This window comes from Spermophilus citellus, assembly GCF_964194105.1.
Source record: "Spermophilus citellus genome assembly, chromosome: 1".
Taxonomy (NCBI): Eukaryota; Metazoa; Chordata; class Mammalia; order Rodentia; family Sciuridae; genus Spermophilus; species Spermophilus citellus.
In genome coordinates this window covers 92,522,727-92,543,273 of record NC_138182.1, presented here as the reverse complement: position 1 = coordinate 92,543,273, position 20,547 = coordinate 92,522,727, and the positions used below count along the sequence as shown (strand labels likewise).

The 20,547-nt window shown below is 47.3% G+C and overlaps 1 protein-coding gene across 2 annotated transcripts; it reads right to left on the bottom strand.

Moving 5' to 3' along the window:
- Positions 1 to 6,512: 6,512 nt before the first annotated feature.
- LOC308649597 (E3 ubiquitin-protein ligase TRIM58-like) lies at positions 6,513 to 20,301 on the bottom strand. Of its 2 annotated transcripts, XM_081295260.1 has the most exons (6): positions 19,597 to 20,299; positions 17,303 to 17,398; positions 14,212 to 14,442; positions 12,236 to 12,258; positions 12,042 to 12,142; positions 6,514 to 7,828 (listed from the first exon to the last, which is right to left on the bottom strand). In XM_081295260.1, exons 1-6 carry the CDS (start codon positions 20,017 to 20,019, stop codon positions 7,242 to 7,244), a joined length of 1,461 nt encoding a protein of 486 aa, XP_081151386.1. In that variant the 5' UTR covers positions 20,020 to 20,299; the 3' UTR covers positions 6,514 to 7,241. The 2 variants fall into 2 exon arrangements, with proteins under 2 accessions (XP_081151387.1, XP_081151386.1); XM_081295261.1 differs by lacking the exon at positions 14,212 to 14,442 and having other exon boundaries at positions 6,513 to 7,828; positions 19,597 to 20,301.
- Positions 20,302 to 20,547: the final 246 nt, after the last annotated feature.

Below are 20,547 nucleotides of genomic sequence, written 5' to 3'. Positions count from 1 at the left end.
ACATTTTTGTGTTCAGAGCTTTCCCCACCCTTCTCAGGTTGAGGGCTTGTCCATGTGGAGGCGTGCCTGACCACAGCCCCTAAAGACCCAAGGTCTCACCTGACCTTGGGACACTGCCCCCCTTAATCTTCATTGGATGGGATTTTCCCCAGAATTTTTTGTTCCCCAATAAAAGTCCACTCCCTAGCATGTTTTCTCTCTCTCTCTCTCTCTCTCTCTCTCTCTCTCTCTCTCTCTCTCACCTCTTCAGTAAAGCTCACTACTCTAATAGGTAGCTAGAGGCTTGGGGTGCCGGAAGCCATCCTGGAGCTGGTTTAAAGGTAATTAGAATCTGTCTCTTTAATTCAAACTCCCTTTGGATTCCCAGGTATTGAACCTTCACCTATGAAGCCTATGCTGGCCAAGGGCTGAAGTGAGAGCCAGAGCCTTATCTAAGGTAGGGTGGGGTTCTTCATATATCTGAAATATGAATGAAAGAAAATATGAATGAAAGAAAAGCTTAGAGAGCTTTTAACCCTTTTTGTGGACAGTGGTAAAATGTTTTCATGTTTTACAATATCAACCTTTAAAAGGATCAGGCACTTATTATCTTTTAAAAATACATTTACCCCAGTATAAAAAGTAACATAAGGGTTGTGGTTGTAGCTCAGCCATAGAGTGCTCACCTGGCATGCCTGAGGCATGGAGTTTGACCTTCAGCACCACATAAAAATAAAAATAAAGATATTGTGTTCACCTGGAAAAAAAAAACTAAAAATAAATAAATAAATATATTTTTTAAAGTAACAAAATTATATATATTATTGATAACAGGTCCTGTTACAGAACATTAAATGACATAAAGAAATCTCTAATTAAATTTCTATTTCTTTAAGTTTAAAATCACCATTTCAGACAAATTTAGTTTGGAGAACATTAGCTTGGTAAAGTGCTTTTCCAAGCTTTATATTTTAAAAATTGTATATTAGAAGAACATGAGTATACTTAAAATGCAAAGAACTAGTAGTTAGCATTATGATTACACAGATGTCCTTATATTAATCAGGTTTAATTTTTTTACAGTAAAATTCAGAATTCATAGATCCTTACAGGTTTGCAGAGTTTAGCAGCACTACCAAAAATCAAAGGATAGCCTTAAATCTCTTATGCATTTAGAGAACAGTGTTAATGGTCAGAACTAGACTTAGTTAAAGCAGACAGATTTATATCAGTTTCTCAATTGGCAGTGTGGCTCTTTTATGTCAGATGCAATATATAAAAGATAGCGCTTGTTGGTTAAACCTATATGAACTTTCATTTTATAAACTTTTACAGAACATTTAAATAAGGCTCAGACAAACATATTTAGTTTCAGATGTATACATATATCTAGGGACATATATTCAGATTATTCATGAAAAAAAAATCAAGCCTGGCCAAAATTATAAGTTATCTGTTTCTCTAACAAAGAAAAATCCTAAAAGTAATGGGCATTGCACTTTAATATTTTAGAGCTCAGGCCTTGCACAAACTGTTACTCATTAGTGTGGAGTTTTTTAACAGGCAGCATAGGCAGAGTAGGAGATCTGGCAATGCTGACTCAAGTCACATTTCCAACAACCATCCAGAAGAAGATGAATCCCCATTAATGTCTATCTCTTAAGGGGTTATACCCTCCTACTCAAGGGCAAGTTATTTCCTCCTAAAATAAAATTGTGGTTGAGAAAACATTGATCACTTTCTTGGGGTCCTTCTGGTCTGAAAAGCCTCCTTCTTTTCTAGGAGACTTCCAGCAGAGCAGGAAGGCACTTGCAAATGAAGTTGTTACTCTTTGCATGAGCATATTATCTGTACATTTAATTTTTATAACAAATTTTATCCCAGGAGAGGGATCAGGCTGGAATAGTTAAAAACAAAAAACTATGCTTTAATCTTTTTCCCTTCCAGTTTGTGCTCAAGAGGTTGGAGCACAGGTTGTTGTTGTTTGACCAGTCTCCCTTATCATCATCATAATGCCATCAACTTTAAGTGAGTTCCCCACTGTCAATTGTACCCAGAGATTCTCTCTACATATGTATGTATGTATGTACCTAGGGAATTCTGTAAGTTCACATTGACCATACAAAGACTGTTAGGACCTCTCTCTGCAGAAATCAGCAGTGCCGAGACATAGGTGCTTAGGCCCTTGGATTTTAGCTTTTTGGACAACAGGTAGGGCTGCACCCAGAAGTGACCTCTGGCCAAATAGGACATGCTTTCAGAGCTTAGAAAGGGGAGACTATCTTCTCCCCAGGTTATTGTTTTATTGAAGAGTACTGGAGACCATTGCCCCTTTCCTAGTGACTGGCAGCTTTTTTTTTTTACCCCCCCCATTAAGATAGGCTAGTTAATCATAAGACAATGAGTGTAATGGGCTCCAGATAAGGCTATTTATTTATTTGTTTAATTTTTCCAAATGTAAAGTAAACCCAGTGAGGTCCAGCATTCCAATCCACTCCTTTGTCCCCAGGGTGGCAGGAAAATGGAAATGGGGGTGGACCCAAATAGAGGTTGCAAAAAAAATTCAGACTTCAGGGCTAAAGGCATTCAGCCAAATAGAAAGTCACAGCCAAGCCAATAACTTTCATCCCTTCCCAACATCCTACAGCATAGATTCCAACAATTTGTTCAAACGCTTTTAATGTCTGTTCAGCATGGACTCTGATCAGAGCCTTTATCCAGCAGCCTTAACTTCCCAGACTAGTGTACTCAAGTGGATAAGCTTTCGGCCACTTTCTTCCTCACATGACGGGGAATTTCATTTCTTTTTCCTCACTCAAAAATAATTTAAAAATTTTTTATCCTCTGCCATCATCCATGGATTTCATCCTTTGAACCCATGAGACAAAAACACAGAAAGAAAATCGGTGAGACCTACAGCCCGCATACATTTCATTTGTCTTCAGAGGCAGCAAACTGAGCCCTGTTCTCAAACTTTTATCCTTGGGCAAAGAATGGCTAAAAAGCAGAGTAGAGGGCAGATCCTGTTCGCCCATTTCTCTACAGACCAGGCAGCTTTCTTGAGTTGTATTCATTTATTTATTTATTCTTTGATCCCAGAACTGGTGATCCCGACCCACAGCAGGATGATTTGCAGTTGCCTGGGGCCAGGCTGAGAAGGTGCTCACACTGTCAGCACTGGGTTGAAAGGAAAAAACTTTTTTTTTTTTTTTTTCAATCCTCCTTTGGTGTCCTGCTGCTCACACATTAGGGCAGCACCTTTTGCATCCAACTTAGTTTTGACTGTTAAGACTTCTTATTATGTAATGGCCTACATGTCTGTATATACAGAATACTTATTTTATCTCTGACAGACCAACTCCCAACTGCACAATAATTTAGAAAACCATTCAAAGACCAGATTGTCACATTTTTTCTTAGTCACATTTACATCTATAGGTGGCCCATTTAGTCAAGATCTTTCCCAAGAAACAATCTATAGGATCAACACCTTATTGCCCGTGTCTTAAAGGGCAGAAACAGATACTGTAAGTGTCCAGCGAAACGTCGGAGAAAGAGACTAGCTTCATGCAATGGCAAGGGGGATTTATTGGGGATCCATTCCAGCGCACTGGGGCTCCGTGCTCACTCAAGAAGGGAGAGCAGCCCAGAGCCCAGAGCAGAGGTCAAGCAGAGCTTAAGTACACTTTTTGGAGAGGGTGGGGGGCTTTGCATACATCAGAACAAATCATCATGAGGCGCGGGAAAATTGAACAACAAGTCTGATACATGATTAGTCCATTCATTGGCGGGAACAGGCTGGGCAGGGGTGATTGGTCACTTCTAAACTGGGTACACATTCAAACTGATTGGTTCGGGCCCTGTGCAGTTTGGCCAGTAGGGCGTTGTCTTAACTATCTCAGGAATCTGGGTGTAACAGAGGGACTTAATAGTACCTAATCTTTTACATTTTAATTCAAGGTTTCCAGCTTAGAATCTTTACCCTTTCAATACAACAAAGAAACATAATGACAGAGAAACAGAGAGGATCCCCAAACCATGGCAGACAGATGGGGACCTTTAAAACAGACTAGATAGTGGGAAAATCTCCCCAAGTTCCCAACTCCCGCTTAACTGTGACTCCTACATCAGTGGCACCTCAGATGTTCCCATAGGGGTGGGGAACCAGATGCTCCCACAAAGGGGACCAGAAGTGTAGAATCAAAGGTCTCAATGTGCACTGGGCAGCTTACCAGGTGGCCAAGGTGCGGAAACTTTACTGCATTCAGGTTCCTTTTTCTCTCAGTAGACCAAGATGGAGAGATCCTTACAGTGCAGGGAAGGAAGGCGGGAGTCCCCCGGAGCTCAGGGGCTTCAGCAGCTGCTGGGAGTCCCTCTGTCCCTCCCTTTACTTACAGGAATAGCTCCTCTGGTTCAGTTCCAGCCGAGGCCCACTCACCCTTGACTTTCCAGGAGTTCTCCAAAAGTTCATCCTATATCTTCAGCATAGAAATGCAGTTCATGGGGTGCCAGGACTGTCTAAGAAACCCAAAGCCAGGGCTTCTTCTTGGGTCCCATCTGGGGTGCCAAGATTTGTAACCAAAAGCTCGGTCCCTTTCTCCAATGCCAATTTGATAATAAGGCCAAGGTTTTGAGGAAAAGGAAAGAGAAGCTTCATTGCTTTGCTAGCAAAGGAGATAAAAATTTTTTTTTCAAGGGTTACATTCCAGGAGGGGGCCTTCAAGTTGCCCTGATGGCCTATTAGGATTCACATTTTGGAGATCCTCACTTCCCAGATCCTCAGCAGGCACCCTCTTCCTGTAGCAGGTGTTCCAGGGCAGTTAACTAGGGGAAGAAAAGATGACACTGTCTTCCAAATCTTGTTAGGGAGGGGGAGAGGGGAGAAGAGAGGAAAAAAAAAATTTAATAAACCTAAGAGCAATGAGGGCTACATTCAGAGGTGAAGGGACCACTGTGAGATGAACCCAGTGATCTCAAGGGAGGGGAAGCTCAGACTACCAGGATGGGGGTGGGGAAGGGCTGACTGGACTCTGGTCCATGGGAGCCAACAGGGTGTTACGGCTGAGGGACGGGGAGCTGGAGTGAAATGCAGAAAGGAGTCACTAAGGTGTTTGGGCTACCTGACAAAGAAATGAGCAGGCCTCCCTTCAGAAGGGGAGGCTTTAATATATCTTTTTATCATTCAGGGAGACCTGGAGATATTTGTGGTTAAGATTTAGGCATATAGAGCTTAGAATATCTTTTTTTCTTTCTTTTTTCTTTTTTTTTTTTTTTTTTTTTTGGTGTTGGGGATTGAACCCAGGGCCTTGTGCATGCAAAGCAAGCATTCTACCAACCAAGCTATGTCCCCAGCCCCTAGAATATCTATTTTGATGACAGATGGCACTTGACTGTGAAAAGCTAAGGCTCAGGAGAAAGAATGAAGAAGGTCAGGAATTAGATATGGATTTAGAGGATCTGGCAGGTAATGAGCCAGAATCCCAGGGGAATGGTGGGAACCTTTTAGGAATTGGAAGGAATGAAGAAGAGTTTGCAATAGGAACTGTGGAGATCCCTGAAGCTTAGCACACTGGAGCTGAGAAGGACTGACATTTAGTGGCCCAGAGAAATCAAAATAAAATCCAGGAGGTGACAAGTCTCAAGGCCACTGTTGAGACAAGGCTGTCAGGTTCCAGGGCAGGCAGGGGGTGTTCCTGAGGCTCCCTTCACCCTGTAGAGAGAGCAGAGGCTTGTAGACTTGCCACTTCCCACAGAGAAGGCTTCCTGTCCCAGAGAATGGCCAGGTCCCTGGAGGTTTCACCCCAGAGAGCCTTTGTCATCCCGGTGCAGAAGGCTGCACTGCAGAACTGTCCCCTGCACTGCTTGCACATCAGAGACAGCTTGGTTTCTACAACATCTTTCTACCTCTTCTGTTTGCAAATGAGAGGCAGAGAGGGCAAGCATTTGCTTGTCATCAGACAATTAAGAATCTGAAAAGAAAGTTGTCATTCACATGATTGCAAGGCCAGGGAAGGACAGTCGCAGAAATATCCCAGAAGAAAAAAGCATCTTGAACTTTGAGATGGAGTTAAAAAGGAAGAATACACTTTCGGTAGATTATCAAGATAACATTACTTAAATTTTCTCATAAATTATATTTGTTCAGCATTTAAGCATTTAGCATTAGAATATTACAATATTTGTTTAGCAATTACATATTAGATAAAAATGAAGACAAAGGTGGCAGAATAGGGGGTCTTCCATGACTTTTAAAGGATTTTGTTGGAAAGGTACAGAATATACTTCAAAAATAAGTTATTTTTATCATTTCATTTTCAACATCACCATTTTATTTAAAAAACACAGTTAATTTAAACTAGTCACATCAATCATGACCTTAAATACCTACCCTAATACTGTGAGGGCAGTAAATTGTTCCAGGCACAGGAGACCCCAAGTGAAGGACCCCCTGCTGCGGTCCTGGGACCAGTCCCTTGAGCAGGCAGGAGGAAAGAGCTATCCCCTGGTCCCATGAATGGGCGCAGCCCTTTGGCAAGCTTGTGCAAACCTTCCTTAGTCCCTCCTGACCCTGAAGAAAACCAGCTGAATCAAATTTCTAGGGCATTCCTACTTTTACAAACATATGCAGAGATAAAGAGAGAAGATCGAAATCCATGTTATGGTTGGAGCAATGAATTTCACGATCCTCAAAAACTGTTCCCAGAATAAAGACAGAAAGCAAGTGAAGACTGTGACTGGAAACACACACTTGTGAAGGATGATTTTGAATATGTTGATGTAAAAGGAAATGAAACTTTAAACAACCAGAGGTATCCAGAGAAAAAGGGGGGGGAGGGCAAGGAATGAGACAGAGGAGGAGCCCGCCAGGAAGGTGAGGGAGGGTCCAGGAGGGAGCAGCCTCAGCCTGCTCGGGCCCCCTGCAGGATTTCCATCTCTCAGCCTCCAGATTCAGCTTGGGATGGGAAGATACTGAAGAGAATGGAAATTATAAGGACCATACAGAACTCTTTAATACGAGACTATTAATTTGAAAGAAAAGCCATCGAGTAAGTGGGGGGCCATTCGGGAAAAGTTTGAGGAGACCCTCCAGGTCCAACGTTCCCGCATACACAGCTTCTCCTGTCTGCTTGGATTTCAAGGAACCTCCCCAGGCCCGAGTAAGAGGCTGCCCTGAGCTGGGCACTTGGTGAAGCTGTATGTCGGTCCTCCGCCGCTCTCCAGGGCCTTTGGACTGGCTGCGGGAGGACCCTGAGCACAGCACTTCAGGACTGAAGGTCGCCCACGAGAGGAGGGTCAGGGTGGCCCCCGGACGCCCAGTTCTCTGCCTCTGCTTCTGCCATCGGTGGCAAGATAAGCGGCGCCTCGTCGCAGACGAAGAAGTAGGGCCGGAGGATACCCGATGACACCTGGCTGAAGCTGTAGATGTAGGACCCGTCCGTGATGTTGTAGAAGGACACCTCGCCGGCCTCGTAGTCCAGGAAGACCCCGATGCGGCGCGGCCTCTCTAGCTGCAGCAGGGGCACGGACGGGGAGGCCAGCACCATGTACTCGCAGCCGCGCAGCAGCCACAGGGCCCAGACGCCATTCTCCGGGGACGGCGTGGCTTCCCCCTTCCTCTGCACTGAGTCCTGACAGACGCCCAGGCCCCACTCGGCCCGCACTCCCACCACCACCTCCCAGTAGTGTCTCCCTGATGAGAAGCTCTGCAAGCCCAGGATGCAGGGCCAGGTGTCGAATCGCTCGGGGTTGCGGGGCACGTCCCTCCACAGCTCCCCGTCCTGCACGCTGCGCAGGTCGGCTGTCAGCAGGAGACTGGGGTGCGCCGTGGAGGGGTCCAGCTTCACGTCCACTGCACACAGAGTGATGGGACACGTGAATGCACGGGAAGGACTAGATGCCCCGGGGGGTGAGCATCCGCAACGCCCTCTCTCAGACTGCCCCAAGAAATAGGCCTTTCTCCAGGGTCTGAGCACGTCTTTGATCTACTGGGGCGCCCAGGGCGGCCTTAACCAGGCCATTAGGACAGTAGCGCTGTCAGCTTGCTGGGAAGCCAAACGCCCAGTCCAAGGCAACTTTGTATTTGCACCCAGAGCTCTTGGGTGCACTTAGGATCATCTGAGCTTGGCATGAAATTTATAAACTGTTTTTCTCAAAACCTATAGGATAATTTCATTAATATGAAATCCACTACTTTCAAAATGGTGTAACTGTGGTGGGGGAATTGTACACTAGATGCCCTGACTCCACACCCTGGTGTTATTACCTTCATGATTATATGACATTCTAGGACAACAGAGGCTATCTGGGAGGGTCTGATCTAATCCCACAAGCCCTTTAAAACTAGAAAGTCCTCTAGCTATCAGGATGGTGGCAGAAGAGAGTCTTAAGACTTTGCTCTGATACAGCCTTGCCAGGGTGGAAGGTGGGAAGGGTCACGAGGGGAAGGTGAGAGCACTCTGAAGCAGACTGGCCCCAAATAATGGCTTGCAGGAAAAACAAGGACCGTGGCCTTGCAGCTGCAGGGAACTCCAGCTGGAAAGTCCTTCCCCAGACTCCTCAGAGAGGCTCAGTCCCTTGGTTTTGGCCTTCAGAAACCCTAACCCAAGCAAAGGAGCCAGCTACTCCCACCTGCAAGTCTGATCTTTGGACCTGTGAGCTTACTAGTGGGTGTGGTCTAAAGTGGCTGTTTGTAGTCATTGATTCCACAACAGGAGGACCATCTAACATGTACTGTGGAGTCCCAGCAAGACTGATGCAGGATTGATTCACATACATAGTAGGCAAACGCATCTACATCAAAACCAGAGTACTTCCTTATAAGCACTCAAAGGTAGTAAATTCATTAATAGACCTTAAGGTCATGGCAAAAACAGTTACTACTCGTACTAGTCCAATTCATCTTCAAGCCACACGTCATGAACTTCTATGGATATCTAAACCTGACTGGCCACATCACTAGGCTCTGTGTGTTCATGACCTATGTTAAATCAGGAAGCCACCTTCTTCTTAATTTTTTTTTTTTTTTTTTTTTTGGTATCAGGGCTTGAACTCAGGGCACTCAACTGCTCAGTCACATCCCCAGTCCTATTTTGTATTTTATTTAGAGACAGGGTCTCACTGAGTTGCTTAGCACCTTGCCATTGCTGAAGCTGGCTTTGAACTCATGATCCTCCTGCCTCAGCCTCCCCAGCTGCTGGGATTATAGGCATGTGCCATCAAACCCGGCTAGGAAGCCTTCCTTAATGTGGTTACTACCACCTCACAATATTGATGAGGAGATTCAAAGACTGTACCTGATTTCCCAACTCCACAGGAAGCAAATACCAGCCTGGAATGTGGCTGCGGTGTGGGGGGGGGGGACTGTGGGGCTCATTTAACATGCACAATGCTCAGCTCCATTGTTAGCCAAAGAAATCTGTGAAAGAGCTTTGGCTAGTTCTCTCTGCTCCTTTCTCCTAAACCCAGCTGTCAAGGGTAATACCTTCCCAGCAGCCACCAGGGTGGTGAAGGGACATCTGTGTCAGTTGGCACCATGAGGACCTGACTGTCCTGGAGAGACTCCTGCTCTTTTCCAGACTCACCAGCACCCATGCTTCCCTCCATCTTGGTCTCCCCTCTCCTCCGTCACTGCCCCAGGTCAAAGTTGCAGTGCCAAGTTGGGGACTTCTTTCTCAGTCCATGCCCTGTGGTTCTAGGTTGGCTCACTCAACTCTCCAGTCAAATCCAGTCCTCTGCTACGGACTGCAGTGCATGTTGCCAACCTGGCCTCTCCCCTGAAGGTCCTTATTGTGAATTCATCTGCCTCCCTGGCCAGTTTTGGATGCTAAGTATCTGCCAACCTGCCCCCAAACCAGTCGCCCTTCTTGGGCTTTGCCTGCAGCATGGCCATCAGCACAACCAGCTGTTTTGTGTGGCAGTTCTTGGGGTCCAAGACCATGGGTCCTCCTCACTCTCCTCTCACCACAAAACACAGCTCATCCAGGAGCAGATCTGGCAGCTCCGCCTCCATGGCTGGCCAAGGATGTGGCCATCTGGCACCTTTCATACCAACACTGGGGGTCACCTACACTCAGCTGTCAATGAACAGTGACAAAGGACACCAGCTGCTGTCTTGGCATCTTTAATTCATCACAATAAAGCACCTGGATGATGTGCACACAAGGCCAGTCCTGCCCAGGAACACCCTGTGCTCTCCCACTGAGTGCTGCTCACAGAAGCAAGCCCACCTCTCCAGCCCTGCTGCCTTGTCCTCCTCGCCCTCCCCCTGGGCTGCCCTCACCATCCTGTCCTCACAGTCCCAGCACACCTGCCGCACTTCCTGCTGCCTGACGCTCTGCTCCTCTCCCTGTCGGGCAGCTTTTTCTTTCTATTATTATAATTATTAACATGCATCAATTGTAGAAATTAGTGGACGTCACTGTTTCCCCTCATCTAGTTCAAACTTGGAGCCTCTGGCCACCCTCATCACACTCTACAGAAGCCCGTGTCCTCTCCACACAGCCGTGTGCCTGAGTGACTGAAGTCAGTATTTGCACCGTGAATCATGGGTCATAGCACATTTGATTTGCTTTTGTTCTTCAATGATTCACTCCACTAGTAGAAAGGGCAGCATAAACTAGGCAGCATGGGCTGGATTCATTCACTAACTATTTCATTCAGTAAAAAGGAAAAGCATAGGAGATGACAGAGTCTGGGGGTGTGCTTCGAAGGCCCTCACCAAGTCACATGGCTAGTGTATGTTCACCTATCCACCAAACAGGGGGGTCACTGGGTGCTACAACTGAGGTAGGTTTTCTCATTACAGGACAAGACTGTCCCTGGGAAGCCACAGTTTGTATTATGTGGTGCAAAGTAAATTTTAAAAGGAAATAGTAAAAATATTGAATCATCACCATTTTAAAGAACAACATGATTGGGTGAACAAAGCCATTTCGTGCAGACCCTCTGGGTGTCCCTGACTGGCATCCGCTCGGATTGTGCACAAATGTCCCCTCCCCCTTCCTGCAGGCAGGTGCACTGCTCCACCCCTTCACAGCCTGACACTGAAATTCTCAGGAAGGCCAAGGGCAGTGCATGAGTCATGGTGAGAGAGTGCAGTGTATTTTTGGTCTATGTCCCAGGTCCTGACACACCAGTTCCCAAAAGTCCTGAGACAAGGGACTCTTTTGCATGCTAGTGAGATGGCTGGTGCTTGGTGGCCTAGATGACCTCAGGATGGGGACTGGTTTCCAGAGAATCCCCTTGGGATTAAAGGGATAGAACCTTCAGTCCAACATCCCCCTACCTCTGGGAAGAGAGTGGGGGCTGAAGCTCCAGGGGCCAGCAGTGGCCAGTGGTGTCTTTGGTCATGCCTGCTGAATGAAGCCTCCATAAACCCAAAGACGGAGCTTGCCAGTGGCAGCACACAAGGAGATCCTGCAAGGAGCACCCAGAGAGGGCGTGTTGCCCCTCCCCACACCAACCCTGTTGGTTTCCTCCACCCGGCTGCTGGTCCCCATCCTCTGCAACATCCTGTACAATAACTGACCAAGTGTGAGTAGGGTCTGAGTTCTGGGGGCTGCTCTAGCAAACAAACCACGCTCATAGAGCGGGTCCCGGGAAAGCTGCTTTGCAGTTGGCTGGTCAGAGGCACAAGCCACAGCCTGCTTGTTCCTTGCTCCTGAAGCAGGGCACAGCCTTGTGGGACCAGGCCCTCAACCTGTGGGATTCGATGATGTCTGCAGGTGGACAGTGTCAGAATAGAGTGAGTGGGAGCCAGCGGGGCAACCCCAGAGAACTGACCGACTCCTCGAGGGAGACACCCACATATTCTGCTGGGCAGGGCTGACGCACTGTGCCCCAGGAAGGAGCTGGAGGTCTGCCAGGCTGGGCCCCAGGTGAGAGGCCGCGACAAGGCAACAACCTGAGAGCTCACTCGCATATGAAAGCACACTCACACAGTGAGTCTCAGAGACCTGAGGCTCTGCTGTGGCTGCTCTGCTGTGGCCAAGGCCAGGGCAGTAAGGGCAGCAATAAGCCCCACACTCTCAGCATCAGTTCCCAGGCTCGGGGGCTCCACCCACCTTGGAATCTCCTCAACATTTCCCGCATGCCAGGGATGCGACATGGGGTCTTCAGCTCCATGGGGATGGTTTCTGGTTCCAGAGGCATGACAGCCTTACTTCTGAGAAGAGCAGAGAACCCGGAAATGTCAGCATGGCCACACCAGCCCTCTCCGCCTCCCCCGCTCCCTCACTGGAGCGGAAAGTACACTTACCGGCTCAGGGCTCCTTGCACACCCTGGAAGTAAGAGACACAAGCAGGTGTAAGTGCTTCCCACAGTTGACTGGGGACACACCACGAAAATGTCTTTAAAATGTACTGGAAATAATTAACAAGCAACATAAGACTGCAGGCGACAGTGAATCTCTGTTAATTAAAGGCAAAAAAGGCTACAATTGAATTCTCACATGACTCTCAAATTTAAAAATCAGGCATATAATTAGAACTGAGTCAGACTACACAAAGTTTATATTAATTCCCATGAAACCTATCCATCAACTATGGATTGTCAACTGATAGCTCTGGTTGTTGGGCTATTTTAACAGTTACATTCTGCACTTTATACAGATGGGATTAGGGTAAAAATCCTACATGTTTTCGGAATTTACTCAAGGAACTTATATAAGTATGGCATAGATCCTGGGACTGGGCATATCGCTCATGGTCGAGGGCTTGCCTGACTTGAACAGGGCCCTGTGTTCTGTCCCAGTACTCCAGAAAAAGTCATCCTCAAATTCGAATTTTCTGAACCAACAGACAAAGCTACTAACTGTCTAAGGAGATAAGAAAGGAAGTCACTACTATCCAGCAACAGTGTATCTCAAAGCGGGTAACAAAAAGGTCACCTCCAACACACTTGTCTTCTTCCCTAAAAGTGGTCAACAGTCGGACAAATTTCAACAAGGCATGAATGCAGGGAAACCATTTGACTTGTCCTTTATGGACGTGATCGGCCTGGGTCTTGGCCAGTGGGGTAAAATGAAGATCATTGGTATCAGAGAAGAAAGAGAGAGGACACAGACAAAAATTATGTAAGAGTCTATTCTTACTATGATTTGTACTATAAATCATTTTAACATTTATATGGTGCAAAGAAATACTCATTTTAAATGAGATTTATCTGAGATAATGCAGTGAATATTATTTTTGAAAATGCCAACGTTCCTGTGCTTACTTGCCACCTATACTTGAAAAATTAATTTCTTTCTGGCTCTCTGTTTACTCATTAGGAAATGAGCACAGCCAAGACATTAGTAATGGGAATGAAGATAGAATGGGCAGATTAAATAAAGTGCTTGGTAGATAAAAGCGTTTCATGCAGTTACTTAATGATTCCCCATCAGATGACACAATATTGACAACTGTGTTTGCAAATGTCCCAGGACAGCGACTGGGTTTATGTGCCTGGAACTTGCAGTGTCCAGAGGCTAGTCAGTTGGGACACTGTGGGCCAGCTGCTCAGTGGGGATCTGCACTCTCTTTTAGGTTAGAATCCTTGTCTGTCACTGGGGCAAGGTACAGAGAAAAGTACCAGGTGAATGACTTTCTCTTGCAGGCGGCCCTGTGAACAACACCTGTGGGGCGGAACAGCTGTGTCTGTGACCCCAGACCCTGGGGAGGCTGGGGCAGGAGGGGGTGGTTCAAGGCCAGCCTGGGCCTCTGAGTGAGACCCTGTCTCCAATTAAAACTTTTAAAAGGCTGCTCTGAAGTCCCAAAAGATTGAGAAATCTGCATGGGAGTCCATACACTCCCACCATACACTCCCCTTAGGACTTAACACAGGAATTTCAAGCTGGACTAGGTGAAGCACTGCTCATACTTCTGGCTATTTTCCATGAAATGGGCTGCCAGAGGCTTTGGGGGTTGAACATTCATGAAAATCAGCAATATCATCTTTGATAAAAGACGGTTTCTCAGCCAGAATGGTGCAGCTTGTCCTTGCCCCAGCTGTTCACGATTCCATAAATAATTAATTTTATCTCATCACCTATTGAAGTTTTTGTCTTTTGCATGAGCTAAATGGTCCTCTGGGTGCCTCCTGACTCAGGGCCCAGTATTCGGTCGTAAGATGCCTTCTAAGGAAGCACTGCTGAGCTCTGTCCTAGAGAGCTGGGTGCCTTCGTGTCCCATGCCAAGGCTTGTCCCCATCCCCTCAGCCTCTGTGGGCCTGGCCTCCTGAGGCCGCCTCACCTCCAGCAGCCCCAGGGCTGGGCGCTGGCACCTCTCCTCCAGCTCCTCTGCCAGCTCCTTGAGGGCCTTGCTGTGCTGGGCCAGCTGGTCCTTACTGTCCCGCAGTCTCTGCAGGGTGACTCTCTCCTCCTCCTCCAGCCTCCGCAGCTGCAGCTGCTCTTCAAGGGCCAGAAAGCCGCGATGCTTCTCAAACTCCAACCTGAAGCGCTGCCTCTGCATCTCCACCTTCTCCTGGAGCAACAGGAGACCCCATCAGGGCTGGGGCAAGGTGTGCGGGACCTGCCTTAAGTGTGGGATGGGCAGAGAGAGAAGGGACGTCCCGCATCACCTCCCACCCCTGAACCCACCCCCCCACACACTCTGCACTTCTGGGGAGGACCTCAGAAACTGGAGGCTGGGAACAGGAGAGGTGGCCGGTGGGGTTTTCAAGCTCAGAGTCTGGGAAGACTGTGGCTGTGGGCCCCCTTGTGCTGCAGGGCCGGAGGCAAGGCCTTCGACACGTGGATTTCAATATCACGAGTCAAATGCAGCAGAAAGAGAAGCATGGGGATCATCTGGGCACCTCCGTGAGCCTGTGTGGCCCCACAGCAGAGGGCTGGCTCTGCTGCTGGATGGGTGGCCAGGAAGAGCAGAAGGCCTGGGCTGTGAGGGACAACGTGACAGGAGAACACACAGATGTTCTCTTGTCCCAGGAGAAGCAAGAAACCAGCACAAGGCCGTGTCCTCTGCAGAGCCCAGAAGAACTAACTGCCACACAGGCCACTCACTCCAGGGTATTACACCAGCCCCTACCCAAATCTCCCATCACGGCTCTTGTTGTTGCTTTCCTGGTGCTGAGGACGGAGCCCCTGGCTTCACTCAGGCTGGGCAAGCTCTGCCCCTGAGGCACACCTGGCCCTCACAGGGCGATGTCTGACTGAACCTAAGGATCACACTGTGTGCAGGGGATCGCATCTAAATGTTATTCTCTTGAAATTAGTAGCTAGAAAACCAGCTTTAAACTGAGCATGAGCGGCAAGTCACCCTCCCAAAGCATCTGCACCTTGGGTTGTCCGTTTTGTTTTTAAACCTGATAGTTTCTTGGTTTAATTGTAAGACATAAATTATCATCAAAATTATTATAAAAGATATATATATATATATATATATATATATATATATATATATGCATATATATATTTGTATCCAAATAATAATTCTCCCCAAATGTCTGGAGGTACTTTGGATCACCCCTCTAGGGGAGGTGCCACCTGCTGCCGCCATCCACTGCAGAGGATGAGTGCTGTTAAGTGACAGCCTGCAGGGGCAATGCCTGCCCCCCCCACACACACACACAAGGAGCTGAGGGCCCCACTGGCCACAGTGCCTAGGTCTCCCACTTCCTTCTTCCCATTTTGCATTCCTACCTCCTTTACTGTTTTCTAAATCACTGATTCATACACTCTTGGCCTCCTCCTCAGGGACACTGACTCTGCATTCCACATTCTGCTTCCTGAGAGGCATGGCTCATAGAAATGCACACTATCTCCCAGGGCAGGCTGCTGGAGAGAGGGCTGAGCACTGCCACAGGGAGGGGAGTCCAGGGGTGCACCAGGGATTACAGGGTGGAGGGGCAGCGGCAGCCCAGCTTCCTTCACGTCACCCTCTTGAGTGCCACAATCTCCTCTGGATGTGAAGAAAAAGAAGTGCTGCTGCAGAACTTAGAGCTCCTTTCCATCAAGCCTGTGCCTGATGGTTCTGGCTCAAGTGAACATGAACGACCAAGAAGTTCAGACATGGCTACTTGCCTCTGAATGAGATATCTTAGCATCATGTCTATGTTATGACATGCATTGGAGGTTTTAAAATGCGGGAATTCAGATCTTGCACTTGGGTTCCTGATTTCATAAATCTGTGGTCAGGCCAATATTTTAAAAAATTAAATATTATTACCTTTAAATAATAAAGATTGTGAATCAGTGCTTAACTTTACCTTTACTAGACATAGCAATAGAAGATAAGACTTATTTCATAAGAAAAATGTAACAAAAATGGTCCTTGTGAGCCAGGTACAGTGGTGCCCTGTAATTCCAGTGACTCACTGAGGCTGGAGGATCATAAGTTTGAGGCCACCTTCTACAGCTTAGTGGGACCTGTTTCAAAATAAAAAGTAAAAAGGGCTATGGATGTAGCTCAATTGCAGAGCACCTTGGGTTCAATGCCCAGCACAATCAATCAACCAACCAATCAATCAATCAATAAATGGAGGTCCTTATGAAAATATCTGTATGAAGACAGTGTATCAAACTAAATTTTTGAGGAAGAAAATAATATAAAGAATGATTCTAGCAGGGTGATTTGGAGGAGAAAGAAGAGGAATATTCTATAAAATATATCTGATCATGTTGTATACTGTGCTCTGTACCTAATAAACCCATCCACCCATGCACTATATGTGGTTCACAGCCTTGGCACTGTGGCAGGTTTGACCTACAATTCACTGGTGATGGGTGCAGTTGCTGCTCTGGGCACTGTAGGGGGCAGAGCAACATTCTAGCCTCTGCCATGAATGGCAGCAGCAAGCATGGTGACCCAAAGCTTCTCCAGCTGTGGAACTGGAGAGGAGGGCATTGTGGCCTAGGTTCACAGCCTCTGTGTGCAAATGAAATGTAGGAGAAAAACAAGGGGGGAGGGGCTGCTGAGGTCCAGAAAGAGGGAACCGTGGATGGATGACCCTAGGAGGCTGAAGGCTCCAGTCCCTCCCTGTATAGATGGTCCCTGGGAACTGCACCACATCTGTCACCAAGCCTGTGGCATTCACTGTTTAACTGTCTGACGAATACAGTTTGACACTACAGTAGCAGGTGGTGGCACCCACCCCAGCAGTGAGTTTCACAGTAAGATCAAGAGAGTAAAGCTATTTATAATCTGGAATAGGGTCCTGCCGACAGAGGTAAAAACAAAAATGAACAATGTCATTTGGGGTCTGGGACAATTCAGGATGGCCATGAGATGTTTCTATGGAGCACCTAAGTAAATGGCAAGCTCGCTGGAGAATGGAGACTCAGGAAGAGGGTGGTGCCTGCAGCTCCCCAGGCCCAAGGCCCCCTACCTTCCACAGCACAGTCTTCCTCCCCACGTTGGCTTCCTGCATCAGGGCCTCCTCCATCTCCTTCCTCACCAGCTCCAGTGCCATCTGCAGCTTCACCTGTGTGGAGCAGACTGTGAGGACCTGCAGGATCAACTGGAAAACTCCCCAGAATGCAGTGGACACCTTCGCTGGTAACTCAGTTAATACCAGTTGCAAAGATATATCTAAAATTGTGTTCCTTGCACCATTATGATAGTAAAACTACAATGACTAAAATGAGTGGCAAAACACTTTACATTAACATGATAGGAAACTTAATGACAAGAAATAGAATTACAATGTCAAATAAGTACATTTTATAACAGTGCCAATTTTGAAAAAAAATGCTTATAATGAATATGTAAAAAATAGATGGAGGGAAATGAAGACATTATTAGGTGAAATGTCATCTATTGGTGCTAGGTTGAAGAGTGATACAATTTCTTATTAATTACGATGAGAATCAAGTGTTTGTAATTAATACTATAAGTCATGATATTTCACCAAAAATAAATCTTGTTGGTTAAAATATGTTAAATGAAGTCAAGTGCGGTGGTACATGCCCATAATCTCAGCAACTTGGAGGGTGAGACAGAAGAATATCAAGTTCAAGGTCAGCCTCAGCAACTTAACACCGCCCTAAGCAACTTGTGAGACCCTATCTCAAAATAAAAAAATAAAAAATAAAAAGTCTGAGGATGTGGCTCAGTGGTAAAGCCCCAGGGTTCAATCCTTGGTGTCAATAAGTAAATTAATAAATAAAATAAAATACTTAAGTGAAAACACAATATTCTGTACATCTTAAAAGGAGGAAAAAAAGTATAAAAAAGCCTACCAAACAATTAAACAAACAAAAACCCAGAAATTAGATCTTTGTTCAATGATAAGACCCTTCCAAGAAGCAAATACATGCCTTTTTTAAAACAGGAAGCACCCATAAAGACACATATAGAAATATGTTTTTAGTAGAAAATAATACAAATTCTACCTCCAAACTTATTCAATAAATCTTGCATATATATCATTCACTTTAAAATATTATAATACTCTATATAAAGTACGCATAAAGTAACATTAGAATTCATGGTGGCATCAGAATAAAAAGAGGCATATGTTTGGTGTTTGTAAGGAATAGAGCCATTCTCACTTGTAGATGGAGGAAAGCTCCCTGGGACCAAAGACACTGAGCAAAAGCAAGGAGGTGAAATAAGAGGCATGTTTGGGGACAAGAGTGACTAGGCTAATTTTGCTGGGTCCCTTGTTTGGCTTGGATAAGAGCAGAAGGAAGGGAACTTCAGAATCTAGAAAGTCGTGATTGACAGGCCAAGGAGTTTGGATGGTACGTATTTTTTATCTAGTTGACTACTGAAAACAGAACGTCTTTAGCGATATCACAGCAGCCATGTTCTCTATGGTACCTTGGGGATTTAGACAGACAGGAGCATACTTGACTTTTCAGGTAGGCTAGAGAGCACCTATACCTGTACTTTGTAGAGGATAATAGAAATCAAGAGGAAAAATCAAGAGAGAAATTTCCAAGATTGTCCAGATGAATGTTGACTGGCAAATACCCCAGTTCTTAACTTAAACAAACAGAATAAATAAATGAACGTTTTAAGAAAGCTGGTACTTGGAACTTATTCCAGTGTGACAGAGTGCTTTGGCTAACTGTGCCAGTAGATTAAAAAGACAGCCTTGACCTCTTCTGTGCTAGCAGCTGTTCCAGATGCTGGGGACAGACACGTGTTTAGAGTATGTCCCAGGACCCGAGGGCACCTGTGGGAAGACACCTGGGCAGAGTCCCTCGGAGTGCTCTCGGGGTCAAGCACCTCCTCAGGGGAATGCTCAAGTCCTCGGTTCCCAGACCTTCGTGTGGAGTCGAGTGGCCCCCTACTTCAGGGGACCCAGACAGTCCAGGCACGAGCAGACACTATTCCTCAGCCAGAGGGTGGCCTTGGTGCCCGTGTTAAGGGACCTAGACGGATACCAGGCAAATGCCGCGCCCTAGGAATCCCGTCAGTGGAAGCGAGTACGACAGAGGTGCAAGGCTGTCACCGAGACTCACTGCACAGTCCGCCGGCTCGGGATCGGGAAGAAAAAGACCAGCTTGAAAGCCAGGGACCGAGGGTCCTGCGCTCGCTTGGCAGTCGGTCCCGCGCTGGCTAGCCAGAGCAGAGGCAGGACGACCCGGCGGTCCGGGGCTCGGTGCCCCGGTGCCTTCCGCCCGACACGAGCGGCCCGCGGCCCAGCTCGGCACCCCGGGCTCCCGCGCTCACCTGGTAGCTCCTGGCGGCCTCCCGCAGCGGCGCCGTGTGGTGGCCCTGGTGCTCGGGCGTGGTGTCGCAGACCCAGCACAGGAGTGCCTGGTCCTCCTCGCAGAAGCGGCTCAGGTCCTCGCCGTGCCGCGCGCACTGGCGCGCCCCCGCGGGCTCCGCGCCCATCCCGAGCTGCCGCACGCTGTCCACCAGGCTGGCCAGCTGCCGGTTGGGCCGAAAGTTCTCGGGCCTGAAGGGGCCGCGGCACTGAGGACAGGCGTACACGTCGCCCTGCGCGCTGTCCGACTTCTCGCAAAACTCCGAGATGCACCGGAGGCAGAAGCTGTGGCCGCAGTCCACGCTGATGGGGTCCTGCAGGAAATCCAGGCACACGGAGCACCGGGCCTCCTCCCGGAGCCGCTCCCCGGGCGTCCCGGAGGCCATGGTACTGGCCTCGCCTGGCCGCGTGGCTGCCGCTGCCCCGCGGCGCCGGTTATCTCCTCTGTCGCCTGGAACCAAGAGAAGGGCTCATGGCCAGGATGGGTTATCGCTGGCTGGGGTTCAAGAGTCTTAATTAACCACTTCTGCTGATGATTTACAACTCAGACACCGTCAACCACAGGAGTGAAATTGACATTCAAGTAATCCTCACCTCCTAGGAAGCTGAGCTCTTTCTCTCTTCCTCACTCTTCCTTCCAGGGAACATTCTTATTTGAGTTCTTTGATGTAATGCAACATTTAAGTCATCTGAAAGGGAGACATTATGGAGATTTGACTACTTATCTCAAAAGTTCAAAAGTCCAAAGTTTTACAAAATTTTACAAAGTAAGGGCTGGGGTTGTGGCTCAGAGGTAGAGCGCTCCCCTAGCATGCGGGAGGCACTGGGTTCAATCCTCAGCACCACATAAAATAAAATAAAGATATTGTGTCCACCTATAATTAAAAAAATAAACATTAAAAAAAAACAAACAA